The sequence below is a fragment of the Corvus cornix genome, chromosome 2, assembly GCF_000738735.6.
Source record: "Corvus cornix cornix isolate S_Up_H32 chromosome 2, ASM73873v5, whole genome shotgun sequence".
NCBI lineage: Eukaryota > Metazoa > Chordata > Aves > Passeriformes > Corvidae > Corvus > Corvus cornix.
In genome coordinates, this window is record NC_046333.1 from 133,273,606 (window position 1) to 133,294,868 (window position 21,263).

Here is a 21,263-nt window from a genome sequence, read left to right on the forward strand (position 1 = left end):
CCTAAAGGCCTGCTGGAGAAGAAACTCGTGATCTGCTGGTCATGCCCTTACTGATTTTTATGCAGTAACGTGGGTACTAGCAAATGGGGTCTTCAGCTCAGGGGAACTCCCCTGGCTGAAATCCCCTATGGGCATAAAACTAACTTAGGTACCATCCATCACCTAAGCTGGCAGAGGCTCTGCTGCTGAGCCAGTGAACAGGGATGAGCACCAGCATCTATGGAGGGCTTGTGCCTTGCCCTGTTGATGGACTGAGGGTGTCCTGGAAAACGAGGTAAAGCAGTAAATCCAACTGGAATGAACTTTAACCCGATAGTTTCATGACTTCAAATTTATGTCAGGTTCTAATGAAGCAGGAAGAATGGGGTTATCTTTCTCCCTGAGCTAGATAACATGTGTCCTTGTGGGGGGATTGCATCTCCTCTTGCCATGGGAGCAGAGGGAGAATGCCTGGCCCTGCGTTGCAGGGATGGATGCCTGCGGGGCTGCCGTTAGAGACAGTATCACAGTAACTGGTTTCCAGAGGCTGAATTTAGGTTTGTGTAGGTGGTATTTCCCAGCTGTGGGTGTCTGGCGTTGCTACCTTCCCACAGGGTTTCATATGTGGAATTAACCCCTCCACCACCAAGCAACGAACTCAAGCCCTCCAGTGCTGGTCAGGGCCGCTGCACAGAGCACCCAGTCCATGGTCCTGGCACCCACTTTCACTAGGGCTTGCTCACAGCAGAGGACTCCTGGGCTCCATGTTGTGCTTGGGAGGGGACATCCCCGGGGGTGCCAAGACCTGCTCCCAACTCAACAACACCCCACTTCCTTCAACTCCCCACTCATGTCAGTCTCTAGTCATTAAACCTGTCCCCATCTCCTTGCTCTCCTCCAGGTCAGCCACCCCATATCCTCACCTACTGTCCCAGTTTTCCCTGCTGGTTTGTCCCTTCTCTGCTTTCTTTGCCATTCCCCATCTCCTGCCAGCCAGCCTCAGGCTCCCCAAACCTCAGGGCTGCATGGCCTGACACGATTTCACATGCCCAGCAACAGGCAGCTCTGGTCTGAGGATGGCCTGAGCACGCTTCAGTCATAAGTGGCTGGTTGGTGCCACCTGCCCTGGGTTTCAGCCTGCCCCTGGGATTCAGCCTGCCCCTGGGATTGCAGAGCTGCAACATACCCTGCTTCTGTTCAGCAGCTGCTTGCCTGGCTTTGGAGAAGCTTCAGCCAGACAGCTGAGTAGGATTAAAAAAGTCTTAAAAAAAAACTTTAGCAAGAGAAATACTTTTAAAAAATTACCTGTATTTTTAAAATAAAGTGTATCTGCTTATCCATAAAACCCAGGAGCTTGGGTCATGTTCTAAAGCCATTGAGACTTCAGGAGCAGGACTCCTCTCACGCACATTGACTTTCTAGAAGTCAAGTCTCTTCTAAACTAATTGTCAAAATCCATACAGGAGTGAAGTCCCTTGAGGATACATCTTGCCCAATCCTGAGCCCTACCTTGGGTATGAAGCTGTGCCTTTCAGGGATGTGTCTTCTCCCACTGACCAAAGGAAGATCTCAATCCAGGCACTTTGCGTTTCAGTCACTGAAGAAGAAAGCTTTCAAATGGTAGGTTGGAAACCAGTGCACATGATGATTACACATTTTTTTGTTTCCTAGTAGTTCTTTTTATGTGTTATAAAGAATTTATGATGTTACATATTCATGCCTACCCAGCAGGGCTATTATTTTTCACAACCCTCACAGTGCCCACCTCACTCCAAGGACATCCCATGTCAGTCAACTCCCCTGTCTTGAACACATTGCTGTCCTTCCTTGTGCTCTTGGGTCTCAACACCAGGCTTGCCTGGTTGTGGAAACCCCAGTTCATCCACAAGGCTTGACAGCTGCAAACATTCCCATGAGCTGGCCTTGGGCACGTGTCCCAGCAATGACCATGTGTGGGGGCAAGCTGGGGAAGAAATGCAGCTGCACAGGGGTCTGCTCAGCTGCTCTGCTGAAGGGGTGCCCAGGTGCAAGGTCATCATCCTGCCTTGGGGTGGTGAAGCATCCAAACATGCTTCTTTTAATATGTTTTGTTATAATAATTATATCTTGGTAGAAATTATGTGCTCAAAACTAAGGAAATGGCAAGGTGCTTACCCTGATTAGCAGATCTTCATTGGTTACTGAGTCTTAATTTTATGACTGGAAGTGAAAAGCTGACTCACCCTCCCTGGCTACCTTCAGCACTCATGCAGCAGTTTTCTGGCTTTGCTCTGGAGGCATGAAAAATATCGGGCACAAAATGAACACAAGAATCATCCAGAGAAACAGCCCAGTAACAAATAGGGAAGTGTTGCTTTGGTAAAAGCTAGACAAGAACATTATGAATTAATTCAAGCTATAACAATGACTATTGAATGTCTGGAAAGATTGTAGAAGTGCAGTGTTATTACACTGTGCAAAATTTGAGGTAATTTGTTCCTGGAATTTGCTTTGTTTCTCTTGCATTAATGTCGGTCTAGAATTCCTCTTGCAAAAAAAACCAAAATAACAAACCTGCAAACAAAGGTAATCAGTAAATCCAACTCAAATTAACATTAAACCCCCTGACACAGATGAAGCCACAAAGGCTGGCTCTGGCTGCTCATGGGTAGCAGGAGCCCTGTGCCACCAACTGGAGGCACCCACCCAGTGTATCCTGCCCTCGCTGCAGCCACAGGGTTTGGGGCTGCTCATGTAGGATTGCAGCTCTTGTCCCCCTGGATCCATTTCCAATTAGCTTAATTAAAAGAAAGACAGCAATGCCTTTCTGACCAGGACAAAGCCAGGTGAAAAAAAGGAGGCTCTGGATGTCCACCATGAGCTACCCCAGGCGTGAAGCCGGCAGCTTCGCGGGGTGCAGTGCTGGGACACGGAGGACGCAGTCCTTGGTCACTCGGATGCACAGGTCAGTGGATGTTGGCTGTACACAAGTGTGCTGCTCGGCAGCTAAGAGGAGTAGATTTTGCAGATCACAATTAATTCTCCCAGGCATGTGAGCACTGGATGGAACACTTACAGCTGTGGACAGTTTTATCCTCTTTGCCAAGAGCAGAAAATGGAAGCGCTGCAGAAGAGACAGTATTATATCCCCAATCTCCTTATTTAATAGTGGAACAAAATGTACTTTTATTCCTGTGCAGTTTGCAGCAACAAACTGAGGCTTTCTTCTTCTTACCCCAGGGTGCTTTGATTTGTTCTGCCAGCCCCTTCTCTGTCAGTCAAAGGATATACATTATTAATGTATGGACTAAATGCTGTTCTCACTCATCCCTTTGCTCTCAAAAGCAGCACTTAAGTGAAGAGGACAAGCAGGATTTGGCCCCAAGAGTTTAATTGTGTCACTCCAGTGAATTGGTTTAACACAGACTTAAATGGGAAGCTTTTTGTTCTGATTTTTTTGGGGTGTTTTAATTACTGAAGGGGTTATTGTTTGGCTAATTTAAATCACCATGGAAGGGAATACCCTGCTAGCTGCTTGAAGAATTACTCCTGCAGATCCGTCTGAAATGGCAAGAGATTAAGACTGAAAATACAGCTTTATAAATTGTGATTATAAAAGCTGGGATTTAATTTTTTAAGGGATAATGTATGTGCAGGAAGAGATGGCACCTACAAAGGCAATTAAAAATTTTGAACTAAGCCTACAACTGAAGTTGAATCAGCATCCAAAGCATGTTTTTGTCAATTCATAGGCCCATATCAAGACATACATGAATTGTATTTATGCAGAGCCACAGTCAAGTTGAGCAAATCCAGCAGCACCTGGCTGCTTGTGCCCAGAAAGTAATGATGCTCTGGAAAATACAGGATACAACAGAACACACATGCAAGCAGCACTTTGGGTAACAGTTAGAGAGAACTAAGGCATATTAATGATCCTGAGAGGATGCTAAAGGTAAAAGTAATGGCTGCAAAACAAAAAACCAAAGTTCTTGCCCCGATGTCCAAAATGTAAGGGCTGGACCCAGCAAGTCCTGCTCCTAAGATTTATTCAGCACTTGAACTGCCTAGGTGGGATCCCTCACGTGGATTTTATACTGCCCACTCACACTTGTGCACTGCGCACTGTGCTGAGGAGGGGGACAGGTGGGCTCGCGATTAATTTCCTCTCACACAAGACAGGTGCCTCCAGATAGAAGGACACTAAATGAAAAATAAACGAGATGATGAAGCACAAGAAAGAGGAAGAAGTAAGCAGGTTGGACAGGAGATGCTGGAAATTCAGCAAAGCTGATCTGCAAGGTCTTGTCAGTTCAGGGTTCACTGGGGGTAAAACCAGAGTGGTAAGCCTTGACCTGGGAACTAATTATGTTAAATACATAGTGTGAAACACACCCAAGGTTTTTAAGGAGCTGTCTGGTTGCTCACTTCAGAACAAGGGCTGATTAGGTTCACCGTGGTTTTAAATGTAGGGAGAGCAGGTTTGGGCTGCTCTCAAACCCTCCTCTTTGGGTTAACTCTTTACCAGCTGCACATTCATGTGGCAGTAAAAAACCCACTTGTCCAGTGCTATATTGACGACTGCACAGCAAGCAGTGAACAGAGGGCATCATGTGGGGGCGGCTGTGGATGTCCAGCCGTGCTCTCTGCCCCATTTGGTCCCAAGCCTTGCCCTTACATCTCTGACTTGCCAGTTCCCTGTCACTAAATAAGGTCATGTGTGATGAAGAGCTGAAAAGGAGAGGGCAGCACGGCAGAGGGAAATGTAGTCTTAAAAAAGGTAGATGAATTTGAATGCTAAGGGCCAAGGCAGTAAATCCGAATTTAAAAATATGTAGTCTGAAAAGCAAAGACCTTGTGGCGTAAACAACTCAGTGAAGAAGGAGCAAGAGAGCCCCTCTGCTGCTCATGAACTGTTTATCCAGTGAGGAACACAGAGAGGCAGAGAAAGAGTTGTTTCAGCATCTATCAGCTGCAACACCTTCTGTACCTGTTCTGCAAGGGAAAGACTTGTCAATGTGACCTGAGAAACAGGACGGTGTGGCTGTGACCAGTGTGCATTCGGGAAGTCTGGCCACAGAGCTGGAGACAACTGTGCTGGGTGCTGTTTGAGACCACACTGGTGGATGCTGCAAAGACAGCTGTGAAGATGCTGGGAAATAGGAGAGAGATGGGGAGGATAATAGGAACAGCCTGACAGCTGCTACCAGCTTCTGGGATGCTTCCTGGCAAAGCAGGGTTTTGAAGGAAGGGAGGGAGGTTGAGAGTGAGGAGAGGAGAATACAGGAAACAACAGATGAGGACAATGATCTTTTGGGCAGCTCTTTGCACTGACACTCTCCAAGGGTGTGTAAATGAGCAGGGCCAGGCAGTGTATGTGAAGGCTGGACATTAGAGGGAGGGGTGCTGCACAGAGGAGATGTCAAGGACCTGGAAAAAAGCACTGACTAAGGAAGGCAGAAGAATCGGCAAGACTTCTAACTCATACGGAAGAATCTAGATGGAGACCCAACCCAAACCAAACCAAGGGCTCATGGCCAATCCAAAGGGACACGATAGTTGTAGCAATGCAAAAAAGATTAAGGGGTAGAAGAGTTGTGGGCAAGAGGTTAAGAGCTTTCTTTGAGGAGTACAGAGCTATGGCTTTTGGTTAGACGTTCATTTGGAAATGTCAGAGAGAGTGTCTGTGATTTATTCCACAGTAAAGAAGACTGAGGAGTTATTGGGAGTAAAAATGGTAGCTCACTCATGTTTTTGGAGAGGAAAAACTTAATACAGCTCTCCTAGAAAGCTGGCTGGAAATGGGGATAAGGAAAAGACTGCCATAAGAATGGCAAAACTAGAAAATGGCAGTGGTCGGAAGACAAAATAGGTTTATAAATAATGTTGGTTTTGATAGGTCTTCCTAAATTAAAAGGAGGACTGTTTCTACACAATATGAATCCACAGATTGGGATCCACTTTTTAAAATAGATGATATTTACTATAGCTTAAAAAAACCAAGAGATGCCTTTCTCAAAAAATAAGCAATGTGTTCTGCAGTCTGAAATCTTGTAACTAAGAAACTGACCCAAGGGTGACCTCTGGGATTAATGGTTGAATGTCTCTGCATACCAATTTGCCTGAAGAGTGGCTTGAGACAGACCGGTCTCAAAAAGAATCTTGATTTTAAGTTAAATTCTGCACCATCTGTTTCATTATAATCTGCTTCCATGCATTCTCCAAGGGGACAGTAACAACTTTACTTGTTTTAATAAACTGGACAACTAACCATCAGGAGGAATAACATTTCAACACTTTTTCTCATAATCAGTTTTAGCAACAATGGCAATGAGCTCTTAGCAGAGCTTCTACCTGCCCTAGAGCCAGGGCCCCTTGCAAAGAAAATTCTGGAAAGCAGCACTTTTTGGCTGTTGAGTTCATAGGTGACAATATTGGTCCTTTGGTGGAACTTTTCAATGTTCCCATTTCTCTGTTCTAGTCTTTTCTTGAATAGGGACTGCTTTCATTGGGCTTCCCTGTTCATTTTCTCCCACAGAGCTTCCTGGAAATGGAAGGACTTCTGTTCTCTCCCTGCCAGCTCTACAGCATGTCATCTGTTGGAGTCAAATTCTGGTCAAAAGCAGCTCATAAACTTCCCTGCTGACAATGAAGTCTCAGCACCAGTTTTGTTTAAGTTCCATCCAGTTCTTCCCTTCCTGAGGCACCAATTATATACAAACCTGTTCAACTGTACTTGAAGAGATGTGTATCTGGGTAAGGATCAATGCAGCCGAGGAGGTCTGGTATAGCCATACCCACAACAAGGAGGGATGGAGGAGAAAAACCCCCAAACACTCAAGCACTTAGCACATTCATTACCACATTAGTTACAGGGATGGTGTGTCAGTACTTGCAAAATATCTGTCATGGGTGCCATACAAAGTGCATTTTCATCAAGACATTGTTAGTTTATTGCCTCTAAATGGACCCTAACCATCATTAGCAATCAAGCAATCCTGAGCCAGCCTCAAGTGCTCAAAAGCAAACTTTTCATGTCAGCAAATGCACAGTGAGCTTTCTTACAGTCTCTAACTGGGATACTGCCACTGCCTCTCCTTCTTTCCTCAAGCAGGGCAGCTGTCAAGGAAAGGTGTTTGTCTTTGCTGAGCTCCTGCAGAAATGCAGACTCCCTGCTGCTTCCCTGCTCTCAAACACAAGCTTCCTTAAACAGGCACCTCAGTTTGCCAGACTCTTCCAGGGGCTGACTCCTCACTTGCCTGTACTGGGGAAAGGGATTCCATACCAGGTGCTTCGATGTGAATTCACCTCCCTGATTAAAAAATGCAAGCACCAAAGAAAATTTGTTTTGTAGTTTGGGCATTTCTCAAGTGTTTCTCTAATGTCTGGCACTGCAGGAGGTTGTTTTGCAGCTCTAATCCCCCACCCTCCCCTATAATGACAGAGAGCCTTTCCTCTACCCAGCCATTTTCACAAATAGGAACAACAGGATTGCCTTTAAGATACCTCCCTTTCTGCAAATATGCCTGTCCTGAGCCAGGGGTTTTAACAGTTCGGGCCTAGGGCCAGTTAGACACGACCAGTTACAGAGACTGAGCTCCATGAACCTCATGTTGAGAGGGTGGCAGGCTGGCGGTCAGGAGCACAGTCTCAGGAAGCACCTCTGCAGATGCCAGGCTGCTTCTTGTCCCTTTGTAGGGAGTGAAAGGTGAAGTCTGGCCACCACTGACTAAAAACAGACAGCACAGTCAAGGCAGTATTAGCATTTAACATTAGCACTGGACAATCTTACTGTTATATTATTGTGCTCCTACCCATTCACCCACCACCAGTGGGGAAGTGGGGCACAACACAGAGATGTTTGGGTCCTGAAAAACTGGCTGGAGTCACAGAGCAAGTAAGAAAGGCAATTAATTTCAGAAGTGTCTAAGAGAGTGGCATCCAAATCTCTGTCCACAGAGCACTAACCTCTCTGAGGTCCACAGAGTCATACTGCCCACACAATTTACAATCAAAAGGTTTATGATAAAAGAACAGGAGAAAATTTGAGGATTGACGGTGACTATAGCCCAAAAACATCTTATGACTTTATCAATTACAGTTTGTAAAGTCTGTCTTGGTACAGTACTGTATATGTTTTCTAGAACAGACTAAAAATGCATCTTCGGGCCATGCATAAATTGTCTTCTGATATGCAGACATCAGCTACACTGATTTCAGTAACATATGTGACATAGATTTTACAAAGGTCTTCAAGCTAGCAGCTTTCTACACATGCGAGTATTTAGCACATGACAAAATTAAGTTCCTGCTGACTTCAGTGATGTAGAATTCAATTATTGTTTGAGAAAAATACAGGCAGGCTTTGTCCATTTAGAAGTCAGCCCAGAAGCTGAGAAGCTGTCCTCCTTCGCTGTTGGTGGTTATGGTGCAAACAGTGTCACATTCTTTCAGCTGCCTAACAGCTCTTGTTTTCAGACGCCTAACAGCAAATTCTTTGAATGATTTACTGCAGCACCAAAAAGCAGCTGTTTACTATTTCTTAACCTTACTTAACATGGTCCTTAATAAACACTATTTCTTAGACCTCCCTAAGAAAAATATTCTCTTCTAGCACTGATCTGATAAGAGCTAACAGCAGCCGTAGATGTCCCTTAGAAAATCTCTTAGGGTTAAGCAATTTTTTCTAAAATCATAATGAATCTAAATTTACTTTCTAAATAAAATGCAGCAAGAGAAAACCAGTCACAAACAAAAATTATTTTCCCCTCAGTTCCTGTGTGGAAAGAAAAAGAAACTTCACTGACATCCTGATCAGTTCCCTTACTGCACACAGCCCATTGTGATATAAAATCTGAGCTGTGTCTCCAACAACAGAAAATACAACTGCATTAAGCATTGCTGTAATAAAAGTGAGTAATGACCATAAGAATAATTGTGAATACCATGAGGACACATACAAACATTTTAGACTTTTTGTGTGTTTTTTTAAGACAACATCATTCTTTTATTATTCTTCTGGTTGGAAAGAGTTTTCCCTCTTCAAAGGATCCACAAATGTTCACAAGAAAAAAATAAATAAAGCAACAATTTTATAGAAAAATATGCAGTGATTATCAACAGCTAAAGAAAATGTGTACCAAAAGAAAGTAAAAATCATCAGTAGGTAATGGCTACTGAAATTTGAAGGCATATCAGGAATAAGAAATTAAAAATTAAGGCCTATCCTGATGGTCTGCAAGTATGCTGGGCAATTAACATGGATTTGTTGTCCAGGCATACTTTAATTTTGCAAAGCACTGAAAAAGACCCAGAGGCAGCTTGTGTATTACTCTTTTATCAGTAAAGCAAGGGTAAAGAGACAGCAGACATCATGTACTCTTGTGAGGGGTTGGATTACATTGGCATCCATATGGAAAAGACAGGCAGCAATGATCAAAGTATAGGGACAGTCTTGAAAACCAGGGGAAGAAATGGCCAGAACTGATGTCTGGTGAAAAGTCACTCAAGCATTTAGTCTAATTAGTGCTCTCCAGTTCTATACCCAGCATTAACAACTATTGAACATTCAGATTTATCAGGCCAGCCTGGTTCTTCTCATTGCCTGTAGGTAAGTAAATACTCAGCAGAGCTCAAACTTTAATGAATGCTCTCACGTGTTTGGGGTCTTGAATGGATCAGGATGGAGTACATAAAGCTTCTGATAGCTTGACAGTGGGCAAACCATGCAAAAAAAAAAAAAATTCAAAGAGTTCACCACACTGGTTGCCAATATAAGAGTGTGGATCCCGAGAGACAGACAAATGATGACTCAAAAGTCCACACAGTAACACCATCATTAGCAGAGTCCAAAACCACAGCTGGGGCTCTAAAAGGCAGATACAAAGACTGCAAATATCTAAGGAAAGCTAAAGTTAAGTATAGGTCCATTACCTGATGAAGAGGGAAAGAAAATGAAAGATAAGATTAAAAATAAGTAATAAACAGCATTTCTGACTTCACTCAAAAGTTAACAAACCATGTTAAGAAGTTGAAAGAATAAGCTAAGTAGTCAGAGGACTTTGATGGAATTCAAGTCGACAACAGCTAATAACTCTTATCCTAGGATGCTCCAGCAATCAGCCATGTCACTAGGAACAATGAGTGTTGCTCCCTGAGAACTCACAGAGCACAGGAAAGAGCCCAAGAGAGTAGTGGGACAAGCACAAGGAATTTAAAGATTCTTGTCAGTCAACCTAAATCTGGAAAAGGGCTAGGATAATTTTTATAAAATTCCCTTCATAAATGCATATGAAAAAGTAACCAACAGCCAGACAATATGGATTTGTCAAAAACAAGTATACCATACCTCACTACCTTTCATCTTTCTTTGTGAACACTGGCCTGGTGGCCACAGGCACACAGGATCCCAAATCTCCCTGTTGTCGTAAATGCCTTTGAGATTGTCAGTCTGCAAAGTCCTCACAGGTACAGGGCTCCAATCCATACTGACCACAAAGAGAATCACAGCAGTGCAAAGTGCTCTCAAGAAGCAATTACCAAAGGCTTACTGGAGTCTAGCAAGATACTCAAGCAAGGTCCTGCAAGGCCTTGCCTGCAATCTATCCCATCAGTGTGTTCATGAACAATACAGACCAAAGAGTGAAAGAGGACATCTGCAATATCCCCCACGATACCACACTTGGATGAACTGTACAGTTTGGTCTGAGATCCCTTACAGGCAGGTATGTGGACACTAAATAGAGGCCCGAAGTGGAAATTATTACTGGTACCAAAATGAATCTAGGATGTTGCTGCAGAAAGGCTAATGTAATTCCAGTGTATCCAAGTGCCAGACCTTAGTCATTCCAGCTACTCTGTGCCAGCCTCAGCCAGCACTTTGGGTCATATTTTGGACCATATGATTTAAGAGCACCAACTGTAGAGGATCCAGAGCACCAATTGCCAGACTTAGAAAATGTGACCTATAAAGAGTGATTCAATTAACTGGGTTTACTTTGAAGACTAGGAGAACACATTAGCAATGTTCAAATGAAGGCACCATTCATCACATCTATTGCCAACAAGAACTTAAGCAATTGACTTAACTGGCAGGGATAAACTCTTGCTGTGATAACTCTCCACTTGTACAGTTCAGCAGTGATACATGTTGCTTACAAGGTCACAGGATCCCTTTCACTGGAAGCTTTTAAGAGTTAGAGGAACACTTGGTCGTTCGTCTTGGCAGATTTTATCCAATCTCTGAGTAAGGAGATGGACTAGATAAATTCCTGAGACTTCCCTTAATCCATAGTCCTCTGAAAGACCTCCAGGTTTCAGTTCCACTTCAAACACTGTGATTTTGTCACAGCTACAAAGAAGGAACACAAAAATACGTTTGTCATATCATCGAAGTGCTGCACGGACCTTAGCTTTATATATTTAATGGACAGTATTTCTCAGAGGAAAGCTGTGCCATATTTCCTGAAAAAGCTGAGACACAGCTTGAACAGTTGGATAACTATGTTGGGACAACTATAAATTTCTCCTTTCCGAGGAACCCCAGCGTGAAAAGCTACGTAAGTCAATTATAAAACATACATACAACCTAATCTACTCTTTTTTGAAAGCTACCAAGATAACGCAACTCCCTCAGCGAGTCTCCATTGTGCCTTATCTATACAAAACCTGAAACACAATAGAAAATTTATTAAAAGATTTCCAAATAATTCTAAAAATGAACAGAACAATTCCACAGACAGCACTTGACACCCTCCCACTGTCTGGACTAGAGCAAAATCACATACTGAACACCAGTGCAAAGTGAATTTTGCAGCTGAATTCAAGGTCCACTGCAAAACCTGTAAGGCTCTAAATAGGTGAATCAAAGGCCCCCAAATTACACACAGCAGAGGTGGCTGAGTAGACAGAAACACAAATGGACCTTTACTTCGCTTGTGGATCCTATAGGACTAATCAAATTTACTTGTCAGGCCCTGGAAGATCATGCTTCTAGTAAAGCCCAGTAATTTCCAACTTGTTTCTGTGAAAATGGGAAAGCCTATCAGTACTTGATGATAAAAGACATTCCACCTATTAGCTCTTCTTATCAAGATAGGAAAATAGTTCAATATAGTTTACAGAAATGCCACAAATTCCTTCATTTACTATGTGGTTTGCAAACAGCCTATGGTCATTAGCTTTACTTACTTGAAGTGTTTTCAGCAAATAACCAAAAGGGATGTCTCCAGGGATGTTTCAAGAGCACTGCATAAACTATTTCCCTAAGGTACACAGCAACTGTCTTCAACTTCTGTCTTGGATTTTTCACACACCTTGTTGATAGCAAGAAACCAGAGGCTCTTAGATAAGTAGAGCAGAGGTACAGAAATAAGCCTAAGTAATTCTGAGTAACAAAAATTGCAAAACTCTGATTACTCAGTAGTCCCCAAGATGGCCTCATCATAATCACACCTGCTAACTTTTTACTCTCTATTGTGAGACTTTTGTTCAGAATATTTTAAACCTCGTTTAAAATGCGATTTCAGGTGCTGTTCAGAGATTCTCAGATGTGGGTTTCTGAAAATCCAAAATCCCTCTTAAAGTTGCTCCACAAATATCCATGCCAGCTGATGTCCATACTGTCATCCTTTACCTGAATGCTGACCTTCAACAAAAAAGAATCTTTCTCAAGGGAATACAGGAAACTTTCCTTGTCTACTTTTCTTTCTTGCATGGTTAGCTTCAAGTTACATGGCTGTCCACAGCCAGGAAATTAATTTTCTAGGTGCAGCAATACTTGATTTTAAAAGCAGGTAGGAAATAGGACATTTTACGTTTTACATTTTTAATTCTCTTTAAACAGACACATTACAATGCACAACTGTGTCTTTAGCCAGGTACCAGAGTGTGCTATCTTTCAGATCAGGAAGAGATGATGGAGAACTAGTCTTTCCTCTGATCTTTTAGGTACAACAAGTATTGCAGGTGTTCTAACTGAGGACTACTGCCACATTTAGTACAGCCTTTATAACAATTCAGTCAGAGCTTTCATTTACTTCTATAATTGAGATGGCAGTTATTGTAGCTGGGGATCTTATCGAACTGAGGATCATCATTGCCTTCCGACACATAAACCCCATCATTTCATAGGGTATTTTCAATTTGAGCATCCTAAGAGTTCTGAAAATACAATTCTAACTAAATGTAACCATCCCACTAATGATGCAGCTTTCCAGCTCTTCAGTGCTCATTAACAGAGATTGTTTATGAAACAAGTCTTTTATTTAATGCTACACAATCTGAATTGAAGGAATAGAACATTTACTTCACCTCAGGCCCAAGTTTTAGGGATACATCCCCAAACATTTTGCAGAGTAAAACCAGATTATCAAATACCAATCAGCGCAAGAAACATCTTTTCCATTTCTACTCAGCATTTTTAGACAAACTACAGCATTAGAACATTGAAGTATCTCTCCCCCATACAGCACAAAGGTTGAAAGCAGATTTCTTGCCTTGTGGAGCCAGTTTGTCAGGATGTATGTATTGATAACATTAAAGAAAAATAAATGGATCATTACATTCTGATGTCAGGTGTACAAGTGCAGTAGTGGATTACGCTGAGGAGAATAACATTATCTATAAAAGTTAAGTGGTATACAGGTTATCCCAGAGTGACTATAATACAGAGAAATTTTATGCCAAAGTAAGTATTTACAGAGATACTGTCACAGCAAAGAGGACAGGAAGCTAGTCTCACAGAAGTAGTTCAATAAAGAGCAAATGAGTGGACGAAGACAAAGGTTTTGACTTTATATAATAAAATACCAAGTGCATTCTTTTAAGTGAATGAGTCTTTGAGACTATGGTCCTAGATTTTAGGAAGCCATTTGAAGGTCAGATGTATAGTCCTGCTGCACAGCAAGGGTTACTTGGACTGCCAGAATTTTTACATCCATTGTAAACTCTGAAAATCACAGCAATTCTAGTACTGCTTCTTACTGCAGGGTCAAAACTAAAGCTCTTAAGTAAGCCCTCTCCAAAATTCCAAAGATGAGATTTTGTATGGTAGACCTTCTAGCACAATTCAGATGTTTCTCCACTACTTTTGTGCTGTACATCTGGGATTAGAACACAGCCCAGAACACTTTAGGGGTAATTATGTTTATCTGCTCAAATGTTCTTGGCCAGAGTTATTATCCAGCTTTTTCTTGTCAATGCGACTTTAATCACATCCGATTTCTTTAAGTAGCCATATTATTTTAGTTACTTTGGCTCTTTTCCAACAGGCTTATTTTAAGCTGGTTGTGAAGGAAGGTTATTAATAGCGGGCTATTTTACATATTCCTTCAAGAGAGAAATAACCAGACACATTTGAGGGGGAACAAGTGTGGCTGACTGCTCAAAATATCATTAAAAATATTTTCAAATCCAGTTTTCAACTAAGAGGAGAGTTGCTTTAACCTAGTATTTGGCAAGCATTTTTCAAGCCAGCATTTCAATCCTGCCACCTCTCAAGCTTCCTCAGCCATCTACCTAAATAGAAAGGATAACAAGCATAACCAGAGTTCCTCCAGTGCATGACTTCAAGGAACATGATCCCTCACAGTAAAGGAATCCCATTCAAAATGGCTTGCAGTACTTAAGACTCCAGTACATAGGACAAAAACGTAGGAGGAAGTCTCATGATTCTCATGCAGTTGCTCAGGGGTGTGTTGCACTTTGAGCCATCAGCTTGACCACTAGTGGCTGGGCTCAAGCAGGCAGCACACTGGACAGTAAGTCTGAGCAGCTTCCCTCTCCAGTTTAAGATTAATTTACTGTAATGTACATTACTTGCAGTGGAATGATACTGCTCATGTTTTGGCAGGATGGGGAAAATTCCACTTTTGTCTTATTCATTATTTTATAAGGCAGATAATGCAGGAAGGTGAAACAGAATTTCTACAAGGAGTTAATCTGTGATATTGTAAAATCAAAGTACTACTTTATTAAGTGAGTTATTTTACACAATATGAACATCAATATAATTACAATTGTAAAAAATTTTTTATAACAAGTATGGACTGATTTTTTAGGATTTCCAAATAGGGCACAACTGTACATTTACACAGAATTGTCTTTGCATGAAGCCCAAGAGGGAACAGCATAAAAATATGAATGTTTCTGTAGCCCCTTCATTTTTGCTGATCAACAGTTTTAGAAAAGCAGCTGCAGGTTTGTTATGTAAGGTCTGACAGTAGAAGAGTCAATAGGTGTCATGACTTCACCTATAAAAAACAAGAACAACTTGGTTAAGCTGAACCATTACACAATGCTGGTTACGTTTGCATGAATGAAATACCATACTACTGCTTTTTACCTCATTTCAGCCTTTTATTATAACCACTTTCAGTGCCTAACAACTGGCTACTGAGAAATCTCTTCTACAGTTAACAAAGAAATTCAGATTTTTCTGCATTCACTTGCATAGCTTCAGGAACAAGAAGGCTCAGTTGTTGGAAATATACTAAATGACTGTTCCCATTACGTTTTGTAGCAACAGATTGTACTTATGTATTTTGTTCAAAGCAAAGCTAACACTTCAAAGCAAGAACTAAATAATAAAGTATTTCTACAACACTAAGAATGACCATTTGAAATAACATTAATCCCTTTTAAAACAACCTCCGGGCACAGTGAAATACCACAGCCATTTCACCCATGTAAGAACTAGCTTGCTTCTTTCTTTTACTTTTAACACTTCAGGGGTATAATTTTAACCTACAGTAGTCTTCATATTAAAAGAACGGAAGCAAATTTTAAGTCCCAGTTTTTGGTGGTAAAAAAACCAATTTATAATACACCTTTCTCAGACAATCAATTAAAACGTTAAGGTAATGACCTGTAGACAATTTTATGCCTGAACATCAGCCAGTTCTGGAGGAAGTGGAGTCTTAGGATGCTTGCTTTCAAAGTGCTGTTTGAAGGTCTTGGGATCCGGCATTTGAGTCTGATTAAAGAGAGACATTAAACTTTATGCACAGTACAAGAGTTAAATAATACCACAAAACCTAATCCCTGCTATATTTTATTTTCTTTCCCTGGAAGCCAATTGCCTCCTTGACGACACTGCTCTAGTGACAGAAACACCACTAATTTAGCTGCAGGGTAAGATGGAGTATTTAACCACCTATTTCCAGAGGTGCTTTTAAGCACTACTATCACGCTTGTTTTGGCATGTCCATCAATGGTGCTATTCCAGCTAGGTATCTCCTTGCACATCTTACTTCACAGGCTGGTTTGGTGGAAAACCTACCTCCTCATCATTTTCTTTTTCAACATCTTAAAGATAAACATTTATCCTGTTCAAAATCAAATCTTTATGAAAGCTATTTCTTTAGTTTACCAATAGGCCAAGAAGTTATATGGCATGAACTGATTCTCTACTTGGCACAACCTACCTCAGACCTTTGCTATGACACATTTACAGGCATCAACTGCCCAAAGTGATTGATACTACAGCCTGATTTCACAACAGGAGGACTGGTTACAAGTAAGCAACCCCTAATTTGGAATCTTATTTAAGACATTTAAAGTGGCAGATCTATTCTAGGACTGACCATTGAAGTGAAAACAGCAAGTTTATCCTTCAGCTCCAAGAGAAGCTTTCAGGACAACCAGCCAGAAAGAAAAGTACAATCTGATTAGTACTCACATTTCTGTTTTCTTTTAAGTTGTTCTAGCAAAAGTTACTGTGACTCAAGCTTACATTAGACCTTTCGGCACCACCGCTTTTCCTCTCTACAGCAACATCAATAACCACTGATTCCAAGACCCACCAATTCCATCACAAAGAAAATATGTTTCCATGTGGAGACTAAACAGGAATCGACCGCACACTTTTTAAATTTTCTATCTCATACTAACAGCACATGCAGACCACTATAATACAAGAGGCAAAATAACTACCCAAACCAGACCTGTACATGACCTCTCAGATTTTCTATCTCAGTTGCCAGTACAGCTGAGTAATCTGTAAGCAAGTCACATAACAGATGCAAATGCTTCTTATAGCAACAAGCTAGAAAACCACTTAAGTATTTTAGTTTCCACTATAAAATCTTCTAAAATCCTGTTCTAGTCAGGAAGACAGCTCTCTCCCTACAGTACTATTTCGACTTCAGTTTCTCTTACCCTACAGACAGTGCAGGTATATATCAAGGCAGCCTTCGCTGCAGCCTTCTGATCATGTCCTTGTTTCTTTTTTTGCTCAGCTTGCTTTTTGGCATTTTTCTGCTGCGACTGAATCTTCTGCTGTCCACGAGCCATATCTATAAACAAAAAGAAGACATTTAGTCTACAAACATGAGAAACAACTGCTGCTATCTGACTGAGGAGCTGTAACCATGAGCACAATGCAGTCATGCGCTCTGTCCACAAAGCCTACAACTCCCATAACTCAAACGCAACAGACATCTGTTCGAGCTCTTTGCTATGTAAAGCCTCTGGGTTCAGTATCATTCTTAAAATACACACCAGAATTATTAGGCCATTCTAAGGGGTTTTCCTCTACTAAAATTCAAGCTCTACTTTTGAAAAGTGTTTTTAATAGTCAGAATAAATAAAAGTTTCCTTTACAGTTAATAGAAACTTATTCTCTATTTCAAAAGATACCGAAAAATTCAGGGGTTTTGTTGTTTGGGCTTTTTTTTTAAATTAAAGCTTAAGACTCAACCTGTATCTCTGGAACTTGAAACAAGTTTCAAGAAAGGCAAATCAAAGTATTACCCAAGGTGTATTATTGTCTTCTGTTGTAGGTGCTTGTGAGCTACTTTGGAGTTGGGAACACCAAAAACAACAGGTCACCCCTGTTTATTGAAGGTGATTTTTACAGGTGGCTATTGTATTTTTATTTCAGCCACATTTATGTGCATATGATCTTGAAAAGAAAAAAAGACTGCCCTCATCAGAAGCCATACTCCATATAACACAGGAGCACAAAGGAAGCAAATGCTACTGCTATATGCCATTCCAAGGTCCACCGGAAGACAAAATGAGACAAGCATGTCACAATTCAGGGAGTGTCAAGACATTGCATTTCACAGCAGTGCACTCCACCTGTCCATCAGGACACCCAAGTCAGTCTGCACCCCACCCCCAGAGCAGACGCCAGACAGGATTTGGGCACACCAACAGAGTGGGATTCAGTGTGTGGTTACATAACCCCGCAGCCCAATTTCTGCTATTGTCCCTCTCTCAGTCCCTCATGGCCCACACACGGTTCAGTCGTGCAGCTCTCTCAGAAGCACAACACTGACTGCCCAAGCACAGGACAGCCAGTGAAGGCCATTGTTCTCAGGACAACTTGTAAAGTCTCGTGTTCCCAGGAGGGCAGCTTGGTCACCGCCCCTCTGGGTAAGCTAGGCACTTGCCCCAAGTGTGGTACTTGTGGGACAGACACACTGCACGGCTACACCAGGCCTGTCATGCGATCATTCTCATCAGGACAGGTGGCCTCCCACTGTGAGAGAAAGGCCTATCCAAACAGTGACTGACCTCTGGTAAATACGTGTGAAAAGCCCTTAAAAACGGTTATGAAAATGAAGTTTCTATGAAACATGTCAACAACATGTGAAAATTCACTAGTGTTGTGGGAATTTTTGGGTATGTGCCTAATGTGCGAGCAAAACGACAGCCCTGAGACCCAGAACAGCTCTTCTGGATTGAGAAGCACCTCTCAGGCCACAGCCTGGTTCTTCCATGGCATCAACCACCGCCATGTAACCCTCTGCAGAAGAACTACACTAGATCTTCAGTGTTCCCTCCTCTTCCCCCACCAGTTTCTCTAAAAGAGAATTCAGCTAATAAAATTGAACACAACACAAATTCCATTAACAAGCAGATAGAAATACATGTGCCGTTCAACAGTTTCCATAAGATACAACACTGAATGTTAGTAAGACTAGAAGTGCCAGTCAATGTTTCAATGGATATTACAACTGCTCCAGAACACCCCAGCCAGGGCCTCACACTGTTTATATACAGCATGGCTCAACCACAACACTGGATTCCCACTTAAAATTAAAAAAAACCGAAGAAGATATATTACCAATGACTTTGCATACACTAGAAGGAACAGTAGGTTTTATTTCACTTCTATTTTACCAGCATTACAGCAATCGTCTAGAAGTCAGAGGATTCCTGACATAAAAGACTCAGATGTAACAAAAAAGAATTCTTTTCACAAAGTGTTTGCATATTACTTTGTATTTTAGTACCTCAATAAGTACTACATTACAACAGCCAACCACACTGAGCTTTCATGTACTTGGCAACTGCTGGTTTTAGTTAAGTCACAGACAAGAAAACATGACCACAAACATTTGCTCAAAAATATCAACCACCATACAATGCCCGACACCAAAAATTCTCAAGTCTAAATACTGCAAGTTACATACACAGAGTGTTTCTGAAACACAGAAAACTAAGACTTAGACTATTATTATTTTAAGAAACTGACAAAAAAATAATCCCAAAGCTCTTTTAAAAGAACGATAAGTTCCTCTACAAGGCCAAATCAGTAATTTCAATTGCACAACGCAGCTAAGTGTTGTTTTCCCTATCAGGCACACCCTCAGAGAGTCCAGCAGACCAGCCTGCTGTCTCCAAATAAAGAACGCGCGAGCACGTAGGAAACCGAACACACGGAAAAAATCTATTGCCAAACCGTAACAGGAGTTTTTGCTGCCAAATCATAACAGCGGGAACAGCACGGGCACTGTCGGGAAGCGAGGCTGAAATCCGCAGCACAGCCATCCCTCACACGGGGTCATTTCCTCGTAAGTAACCAGAACCCGAGCGGAGTTTCAAGTCCTAAAACTGGACACCAACAGCTGCTTCCGCTGTCACTTCCAGAAACGCACGGCAGAAACACACAGGTACCGCGGCCTCCCGGGCCGGGGCCGAAGGGCTCGGACGGCCGCTCCACGAGGGACGCCCCGGCCCGGGCCCGGCCTCGGCCTGCAGTGCGCAGGGACCGGGGGCGGGGGCTGCGGCCCTCGGGCGGGCCCGGCGGGGCAGGGGCAGCTGCAGCCCCACCACGTGCCCCGCGGGAGGGAAGTGACCACGGAAAGACGGACGTACAGAGGCCGCAGCCAGGGAGCGGCGGTCCGCGAGCGGAGCGCGCCTCGCTGCCGGGCCGGGCCGGGCCGGGCCGGGCCGGGCCGGGCCGGGCCGGGCCTGCTCCTCTCCCCCGCCCCGCCCCCCTCCCCTCTCCCCCGCCCCGCCCCCCTCCCCTCTCCCCCCTCCGCTTCCCCGGCGCTGCTCACCCGTGCGGGATGCGGGCTGGGCGGCCCTGCCGAGCGCTGTGGAGGCTCCGCGCGGCCCCGCCGCCGCTGCTCGGGAGGAGAACGAGGAGCAGGAGGAGGGACCCGGGACCGGCACTGCGCGCGCGCCGGACCCGCCCCCGCGCCCGCGCGCCCGGACGGCGCTGGCCAATGGCGGCGCGCGGCAGTTACATAACGCCGGCGTGGGGGGGGCACAGGGACCCGCCGGCCGCGGGGCCGGGAGGTCGCGGCGCTTGCGCGGGCACGGGTTCGGGTCCCGGCGGCGCAGGGTCCTGTGCGGTTCTACCGCGAACAGCCGGACTGGGTGGCTGGGGCTGCCAAGCCTGGCTTTGGTACCCTCGGGATCCTGCTGCACTGGCTGCGGGTAGGGGCGCGCCGGAGTTCCGCCCTGGGCGGGGTCCGGTCCTGGGGCGCACCGGGATCAGCCAGGACAGGAGCCTTGCCCCGCCCGGTTCCCGGGAGCGCAGCCCTGGTGGAGCCCCGGCTCGCTTTACCTGCCGAGCCCCGGCTCGCGGTGCCGCAGCGGCCGCGGGATGCGGCAGCGCTGCCCTCGGGCCGTGGCCGCTGCCCGGCGGGCCCACTCCCAGCCACATTCCTCTGTGCTTAGCGTACAGGCGCGGCCTAAAAATAGTGCTGCTCCTGCTCCCTGGGATCCAGATCAGTGGCTCAGGAGTGGCTGTCGGGAAGGCGCTGGAGAGGAGGCCAGGCGGGGATGGCGGAGAGGATGAGATCCTGGTCCGGCTGCAGTTCACACAGAAGGCCCATGTGTAGGATTGAAGGGTTAAGTGAGTTTAAAGTAGAAGGAGATGGCCTGGGATGAGAAGCAGAATTTTATTCAAGTTTAAAGTGCACTAGATCTGGTTTGGACACATTTAGCAAGGATTGCAGAGGAAGTTTACAGGCTGTATCCGCTGCATATGTGATTTGAAAGGTGCTGGCTTGCATGATTATAGATGTAGGCAGGCCCTGTAAGGAAGCGTAAAGGAGCTCTTTATT

At 43.8% G+C, this 21,263-nt stretch overlaps 1 protein-coding gene across 2 annotated transcripts; it reads right to left on the minus strand.

The window, feature by feature from the left end:
- Window positions 1-13,199: 13,199 nt before the first annotated feature.
- Window positions 13,200-20,356, minus strand: ZNF706 (zinc finger protein 706). 2 transcript variants are annotated; one of them, XM_039548874.1, is made up of 4 exons: window positions 20,250-20,356; window positions 17,116-17,252; window positions 15,824-15,931; window positions 13,200-15,209 (listed from the first exon to the last, which is right to left on the minus strand). In XM_039548874.1, exons 2-3 carry the CDS (start codon window positions 17,248-17,250, stop codon window positions 15,836-15,838), a joined length of 231 nt encoding a protein of 76 aa, XP_039404808.1. In that variant the 5' UTR covers window positions 17,251-17,252; window positions 20,250-20,356; the 3' UTR covers window positions 13,200-15,209; window positions 15,824-15,835. The 2 variants fall into 2 exon arrangements, with proteins under 2 accessions (XP_039404808.1, XP_039404807.1); XM_039548873.1 differs by lacking the exon at window positions 13,200-15,209 and having other exon boundaries at window positions 15,292-15,931; window positions 20,250-20,332.
- Between the last annotated feature and the right edge of the window lie 907 nt (window positions 20,357-21,263).